At 47.9% G+C, this 8,574-nt stretch overlaps 1 protein-coding gene across 2 annotated transcripts in view; it reads right to left on the bottom strand.

Annotated features, from left to right (window-relative positions):
* Window positions 1–6,385, bottom strand: part of cdc27 (cell division cycle 27) — a 30,476-nt gene extending 24,091 nt beyond the window's left edge. For both annotated transcript variants that reach the window (XM_038709631.1, XM_038709623.1), the window contains exons 1-4: window positions 6,231–6,385; window positions 2,576–2,651; window positions 958–1,105; window positions 714–839 (exon numbers count right to left, since the gene is read on the bottom strand). In XM_038709631.1, the coding sequence (XP_038565559.1) occupies window positions 714–839; window positions 958–1,105; window positions 2,576–2,651; window positions 6,231–6,257 (377 nt within the window). In that variant the 5' untranslated portion in view covers window positions 6,258–6,385. The remainder of the gene's footprint in view (window positions 1–713; window positions 840–957; window positions 1,106–2,575; window positions 2,652–6,230) is intronic.
* Window positions 6,386–8,574: the final 2,189 nt, after the last annotated feature.

Here is an 8,574-nt window from a genome sequence, read left to right on the forward strand (position 1 = left end):
CTGGTCAGCAACAATAGTTACAGAGAGACAGACGGGCAGAGAGGCAGACGGGTCAGCAACAATAGTTACAGACGGGCAGAGAGACAGACGGGACAGTAACAATAGTTACAGAGAGACAGACGGGCAGAGAGACAGACGGGTCAGCAACAATAGTTACAGAGAGACAGACGGGCAGAGAGACAGACGGGTCAGCAACAATAGTTACAGAGAGACAGACGGGCAGAGAGACAGGCAGGTCAGCAACAATAGTTACAGAGAGACAGACGGGCAGAGAGACAGGCAGGTCAGCAACAATAGTTACAGAGAGACAGACGGGCAGAGAGACAGGCGGGTCAGCAACAATAGTTACAGAGAGACAGACGGGCAGAGAGACAGACGGGACAGCAACAATAGTTACAGAGAGACAGACGGGCAGAGAGACAGACGGGACAGCAACAATAGTTACAGACGGGCAGAGAGACAGACGGGACCGTAACAATAGTTACAGAGAGACAGATGGGCAGAGAGACAGGCTGGTCAGCAACAATAGTTACAGAGAGACAGACGGGCAGAGAGGCAGACGGGACAGCAACAATAGTTACAGAGAGACAGACGGGCAGAGAGGCAGACGGGTCAGCAACAATAGTTACAGAGAGACAGACGGGCAGAGAGGCAGACGGGTCAGCAACAGCAGAGAGACGGATGGGTCAGTAGAGGCTGGGAGGACGGTTTACCAGTAGATATGTCCCAGTAACGACAGCGTGAAGGAGGCGGAGTCTCCAAACTCTGTGATGATGTCATCTTGACTCTTCTGTTTGTTTAGCACTCCACCAATCAGAACCTGTTCTCCTTCAGCCAGCCTGAGAGAGAGAGACAGTTTAAACAATGTTCAGGCACAATGTTCCCGTTTCTAACGACATGAAGCGAGTTGGTTTGCTACAGTATTAACTAGTGCCGTCTACGTGTGTGAGAGCTTACTTGCTGAGTTCCACGCAGCACTTTGCCAACAGGAATCGAACCTGCGGGGTGGAGCAGCTGTGAGCCTTCAGCAGCCGGTACGCTTTATATGGCTTTCCAGAGCGGTAATAGCATGTAGCTAACAGGTAGAGGGCCTCCTCTGACCTCACTGAGAGAGAGACAGGCAGACAGAAAGACAGACAGGTTAGCATGTAGCTAACAGGTAGAGGGCCTCCTCTGACCTCACTGAGAGAGAGACAGACAGGCAGACAGAAAGACAGACAGGTTAGCATGTAGCTAAAAGGTAGAGGGCCTCCTCTGACCTCACTGAGAGAGAGACAGGCAGACAGAAAGACAGACAGGTTAGCATGTAGCTAACAGGTAGAGGGCCTCCTCTGACCTCACTGAGAGAGAGACAGACAGGCAGACAGAAAGACAGACAGGTGAGCATGTAGCTAACAGGTAGAGGGCCTCCTCTGACCTCACTGAGAGAGAGACAGGCAGACAGAAAGACAGACAGGTGAGCATGTAGCTAACAGGTAGAGGGCCTCCTCTGACCTCACTGAGAGAGAGACAGGCAGACAGAAAGACAGACAGGTTAGCATGTAGCTAAAAGGTAGAGGGCCTCCTCTGACCTCACTGAGAGAGAGACAGGCAGACAGAAAGACAGACAGGTTAGCATGTAGCTAAAAGGTAGAGGGCCTCCTCTGACCTCACTGAGAGAGAGACAGGCAGACAGAAAGACAGACAGGTTAGCATGTAGCTAAAAGGTAGAGGGCCTCCTCTGACCTCACTGAGAGAGAGACAGACAGGCAGACAGAAAGACAGACAGGTGAGCATGTAGCTAACAGGTAGAGGGCCTCCTCTGACCTCACTGAGAGAGAGGCAGACAGGCAGACAGAAAGACAGACAGGTGAGCATGTAGCTAACAGGTAGAGGGCCTCCTCTGACCTCACTGAGAGAGAGACAGGCAGACAGAAAGACAGACAGGTTAGCATGTAGCTAAAAGGTAGAGGGCCTCCTCTGACCTCACTGAGAGAGAGACAGGCAGACAGAAAGACAGACAGGTTAGCATGTAGCTAAAAGGTAGAGGGCCTCCTCTGACCTCACTGAGAGAGAGACAGGCAGACAGAAAGACAGACAGGTTAGCATGTAGCTAAAAGGTAGAGGGCCCCCTCTGACCTCACTGAGAGAGAGGGACAGACAGGCAGACAGAAATACAGACAGGTGAGCATGTAGCTAACAGGTAGAGGGCCCCCTCTGACCTCACTGAGAGAGAGACAGACAGGCAGACAGAAAGACAGACAGGTGAGCATGTAGCTAAAAGGTAGAGGGCCTCCTCTGACCTCACTGAGAGAGAGACAGACAGACAGAAAGACAGACAGGTTAGCATGTAGCTAAAAGGTAGAGGGCCTCCTCTGACCTCACTGAGAGAGAGACAGGCAGACAGAAAGACAGACAGGTTAGCATGTAGCTAAAAGGTAGAGGGCCCCCTCTGACCTCACTGAGAGAGAGACAGACAGGCAGACAGGCAGACAGACAGGTGAGCATGTAGCTAACAGGTAGAGGGCCCCCTCTGACCTCACTGAGAGAGAGAGAGACACACACACACACACACAGGCAGACAGACAGGTGTTACCTTCAGCGTAGAGTCTCTCGGCGAGGAAAACAGCGTCCAGGTAGGCGTAGTGGTTCAGAGCCTGCCACACTGCAGCCTGAACACAGAGTGAGACAGGTTTGTCAGCAGACAGACAGGCCAGGGGCCTCATCTATAAAGTGTGCGTGGAGAAGACTCCTGAAGGCTGCGTACGTACAAACATTATTCTCATTCATAAAACAGTGCACGTGTTACGCTCACTTCCCTTTATCGGTGCGTGGCCCCTGTCAACGGGCTCCATGTCCGACCCACAGCTGCCTACAGACGGTCAGTGAAGCTCGTCAATATTAACAGGTCCTGACTGCAGGAAGACAAGGAGGCAGAGCTCGGGGGGGAGCTCCGCCCCTTTATAACCGACCTGCAGGAAGGTACTGATCTGGATTCCCCCGTTTGAAACCAAATGGCTTCCTCACTGAACGAGTTAGAGAAATATCAGAGTTTTATTTTCCATAACGTGTTTTTAGCAGCAGCGCGTCACATCCTCGCGCTGACACGGCGTTCGGCTCCATAAGAACATGTGACAACATGAAACTCTGACACCAGCATCAGTTTAAGTGTAACTCGCCTTATTTAAATGTCACTGCGTTCTTCTGTTTATGATCCTAAATCATGTTTTTATTTGTGTGACCTGCAAATGATCTTTTTTCCACTCCAGGGAAAATGAATCAAACGCTGTTTGGTTATTCAGAAAGGCTTTCATCCGTTTGGCACATGAACTAATAATATTAAATGATATGAGCTTTTATCGGCCTGTAACACTCAGAGGTGATACTACTCACGCCGCAGTCGGCCTCTTCATTTCAGAGCGTTCCTCCATGTGAGGCGCCGTTTCTCTTCCCTCCTCTTTGTGTGCGTACGCATGGTTCACAGTTCACTGACAGGACGCACATTCTCCCGTCAGCTCTGTCTTCATAGATCACAGCCTTAGCTTGAGAAGCGGCGTCCGCACTTAAATAAATGAGGGCCCCGGTCCTGGTCAGTAGAGATGTGCGGATCGATCCTAAAGGATCAATACTCATAGAAAAGGGTCGATATCTAAACTCAGTCATTTGGAGTGAGTGTGTGTTTTATCCTAAGTGTCTTACTGTCACCAGGATGGTCTAACTACTCGGTTCATGGGAACTACTTTTCCTTCCGCCTGTCAAAGTCCTGCTGCGCTGCGGCTCGGTGACGGAGCTTCTTCGAAGCGAGCCGCTGCAGCACTTTACATTTCCCGCTACTGAATCCCGACTCTGGCCGACTGTAAAGAGTCACGTCTGGCTGAGTTTCAGCTGTGAAGGTAATAATGACGCTGTGTGTGATGTGTGAGCAAAGACAGTCAAATACTTTGGCAACACCGCAAACTTCACTAAACATCTGAGATTAAGTCACAATAACAGGATGATGTTATGAAGCGGCAGTTCTGAGCAGGAGATTTTCATTGTAAAGAATATGACAGTAGTTTGATGTCTTGCCATGAACTGGTAAGGCCGCAGGCTGCTCCTTATTTCTCTCCGACATACAGAACCAGGAGAGGAGCTCACAGTAAACTAGAAATAACATGCGTACAAAGTATCGGCAGTACCAGCCTGGGTGTTACTGGGTATTGGATCGGATAGGAAGTGGGTGGTATCGCACATCACTACTGGTCAGACCTGATAGATAAACCGGTATCAGATCTGTAACAGCTGATCCATCAAGAGGAACCAGAGGTGTGTTGGTGTAACGGTGTGCGTTATTGTCCACAGTAGAACTGGACCAGATCAGAGGCGTGAGTCAGGAGGACGTATCGGCCCGCCGGGAAAATAAAAGACACTTGGCCAACCATGAACTACAGGCTGAAGAAGTCCATGAGGACTCAGCTGATCCAGAATGAACCAGATTTCTCCTGTCCTAGCTTCCTTAAGTCCAGAATAGAATTTAATAACTCTCTTAATGGTCAGGCACCATCTTATCTTAAACCAGAGCACTGCGCTCCCAGAATGCACCTGTGGTTCCTAGAGTCTCCAAAAGTAGACTAGGAGCCAGAGCGTTCAGCTATCAAGCTCCTCTCCTGTGGAACCAGGTTCCAGTTTGGCTTCAGAAGGTCTGACCGGATGTTCCCCAGGAACAAGGCTGGGCAGCGGCTTAGGTCCGACCGGGGTCAGCTTAGCCCTCTTCCTGGTTCAATCCCGCCGCTCGGTGCGGCTGGTCTGCTTGGGATACGGTGAACAGTGCCGGACTCCCTGTCCCCCCTTTTCCCATGTCGACGAGTGTGTTTATGTCGTAAGTGATGCGTGTTCAGCCAAGTTTAAGAGCCGCCCTGTCTGCAAGACGCCATGGAAACGTCACCACACATGGATCCATCCGTCCTTATGAGGACCGGCCGTTCCACGTCACACGTGTTGGTTACCTGTTACTACACTATTATGATGATTGTCCACCTGCGACCACCGGCAGCAGCGGGTAACCTGGTGAAGCGTCCGCACATTAGCACCTGTGTTTACTGACTTTCTCTTGATCCTTCCTGAGACCAGAGGATCCAGATTTCTGGTTTATTAAACCGGACTAACCTCACGTAAACGCACAGTCAGCTGACGCTGTTGGCCTCCAATGATGTCACAGATATATCTGTGATCAATAGGTATTTATATGGATCCTACCTACCGTTTGTTCTCTGGCTAACATGGCAGCAGACCAGCTGACTGCTAACTGTTCATGTTAACCGGCAGCTAAGCTAGCGTTAGCAACAAGGGGCAGAAGCAGTTGCTAGTTAGCTTAGCATGGCTGGTCTGAAGTTAGAGGTAACTAAGAAGCCAACAGATCCCATCCAGCCCTTTTCATATTTACTGACGGACTAAAGAGGAGGATCTCTGCTGACTGAAGCCGCGCGGCTAACCGTTAGCCACGGTACTACCCGGCTAACAGAACTCCACCGTTAGCATCTCAGCATAGCAATGCTAACAATACAAAATTCTGTTTGAAATTTAACAGATTAGCATGGCCCTGCTCACCAGTAGAAGCACACAACTCTTTAACAGACCGATAACCGATCAGCATGTCCATTCATAAATTCGGCATCCGTGCATTTAACCGGACACGGTTTGTTTCAGCACAATATAAACTTAAGAAGTGTTTAGGTGGGAACTTGCTGCAGTCCTGTGTGGCGCATTTTGACCCCAGCCAGAGCGGAGGACCATGGGACCAACATCCTAAAATCATGTTTATCATCTAACTAAACCACTTCTTATGTACATGATCTGTACCGAAGCGACACGCGGCACCAATCAAGTCACAAAAAGTCACTATAATTATTCGACGGGGTTTACTGTTTCACCGACACCAACGGCAACCTTAATCTGACAGGTTTTTAAAGGGAGTCTGGCATTGACTTATCTGAGCAGTGACCAAGCTGACGTTAGCAAAAGAATTAGCATTGTGTTCAAGTCCTGAACCACCCGAGCCCGTGACTAGCCCTCCCGCACGGTACTGATCGGGCTTTTAACGCCGATCAAACGTTCCGTGCTGCTACCGGCGGGCTGCGGGGCCTGTCGCGGGGGGGAAGAGCTCTCACACCGCGGACTGGAGCAGCCGCTGAGGCCGGGACGGAGAAAGCAGCTCGGGCTTCATAAATGTTCGGCTCCCCGCTCATGACAGCGAAGTGAAGACGTGTTTTTACCTGGACAGGTTCCTGCAGCACCGTCATTCCGCTTCCAGACTCCGTCCGCCTGCTCTCGTCGTCTTTTCTCTCGGCGCTTTCTTTACTTCAGTCTCCAGGAGGAGCTGCGGCCGAAGATTTGAACACACCGACCGTTACCAGCCGAACGTAGCCGAGTAATGCCGAGCAGGGCACAACGAGAGGGCGGAGAAGGACGAGTGTCGGCGGAAAGAACCGAAGCAGCTGCTGCGCCCCCTGCTGGTCAAATAGACATAAAGCAGGAAAGAAACACGTCGCCTCCCGGTGGTGAAAGTGAGAAACACTATTTCTTTGTGTTTGAAGAGAAAACCCACCGCTGCGAGTGTTCTAGTATCAGAGGCTGAAAAAGACGAACATCTTAACCTGTTGGAAACGGCCATCTTTTCCAGCACAGCCAAAATGAACCAGGAGTAACTCCTGGATGCATGATTCTGGTCTCCTTTGAAATGTCAGAAGCTAAGGAATAAAATCCATTGTAAATAAATACATATTTATTTATCATTACACACCAAATGGACATCCAATAAAGAAAATTATAATATTTTCATCCTCACCTGGTAAAAAAGCTGTATTTTAATGCAATAAACCATGAAAGCCATCATAAGAGGGACTATAATGCAACTGAACTGGGTTCAGGTCTGAGCAGGCCAGGCTGGGAGGCCAGCGTGGCCCCTGGGTCCGTCCAGATGAGTGATCTTCTAAAACACCTGGAATACAACTAACTGTAAATTTGATGAAAATAAACTAAAATACAACAGCTATATATTTACCAGGTTTATTTACTGTTGACTTTTCTTGGGAGGTTTCTTTAAAACACTATTTCTGTCCATGTTCCAACTAACAGAAAGCTTTCAAAACATTGAAATATTGATAAAAACAGTGAATATTCATCAACATTCCTGTGACCAAAATCCCTCCCGTGCTTTACAGGCGTGTAGCTTGAGAACAGATCCCACGGGGGGGCATCAATCGATCCGGATTGAGCAGACCTTGATACCCTAGATGTCTGTGTTGGTCCTACAGTTTGGCCACTAGACCGCGAAAAAGGCCGAGTGTTCCTACTTCCCTCTACAGGAAAGGTGAGAGACAGCGGGCGCACAGGACATGTTCTCGTGTTTTACCATGTTAGCCCGATTCTTTCAGGTGCTGCTGTGTCGGTGTTGCCACGTTCAAAGCTTTGGGTGCTGAATTAGAAGTTGTTCAACTCACTTTCAGAACTGCTCCCCACCCACCTGAACAAATCAAATCTCGTTCATTAAAACGAACGTATCTTTTTTTGTGTGTCATTTGGTTCATTTGAACTAGGCTGGTTATCGCGGCGCTGCAGCCCTCTAGTGGGCGATTTAAAAACAGCACAGTTCTCAAACACTGAAAGCTGCCTGGTTTGCTTTAATTGACAAAGTATAATTCACAAATTCACCTCTTGATCTTTCTCTATCATGGTTCTATAAAGGAGCCACAACCAAATTCAAACCATCAAAAAACCACAGAAATATGTTGTCAATATTCAATTAAGCCACTCCTCCGGCTAAATCCGTCCATTTTCACAGTCTTTCCTGAGTTTACAACCAGACCAGCCATCTATATACTGTATATATAATTATAATTCCTGTCATTATATCTCTAAAGTGCTCATTCATACAGCAGCCTAACGCCTATCCATGAGTACCATCTATATATGAACATCAGATTTACAGGGAATATATTGAAGTAATAAGCTTGACACACTAGATGAATAAAACACACTCTTATTAAAATTTAACAAAGTTCTTTGTTTTTTATTTATTTCAGTCCTCTCAACATCAACACAAAAATCCAAACACGAAACAAAGGAGAGAGGCACAAGGCTGCCTTCACATACATAGAAAAACTAAAAGGAGTAGAATATTTGTGCCCCTCTTACTCTTTTTCTTTATTTTCTTTAATAAGGACAAGACGGGGCAGGGACAACATGCAAAGACTAAACAGGGAAAGACGCGACTCAGACATAGACAAGCGTTCACTCATACATCCACACCCTCCTTCCTAGCGCCCTCAGATCGACAGTTTTCCTCCTTCTAAATTATATTGAACTCTTCTTAGGTGAGATGAGCTATATTCTGTCTAATCAATGTAGTTTTCGTCTATTTAGTCGATGCAACTTTTGTCATACTTCTTGCCACCATTTTCTGCCTTAACTATTTCTAAATTTGGTTCAGTGGGTGGTTTCCTCTTTTTTCCTGTGTTAATTGTTATTGCTATAAATAAAAGTTTATAAAACCTCCAAGCTCTTAAAAGAACTCCAGCACAGAGAGAGGACAAAGAAATAAACACATCATATAATCGC

This window comes from Micropterus salmoides, unplaced genomic scaffold (assembly GCF_014851395.1).
Source record: "Micropterus salmoides isolate LMB-PRFRI ecotype aquatic unplaced genomic scaffold, ASM1485139v1 Ms_hic_scaffold_10, whole genome shotgun sequence".
Classification (NCBI taxonomy): domain Eukaryota; kingdom Metazoa; phylum Chordata; class Actinopteri; order Centrarchiformes; family Centrarchidae; genus Micropterus; species Micropterus salmoides.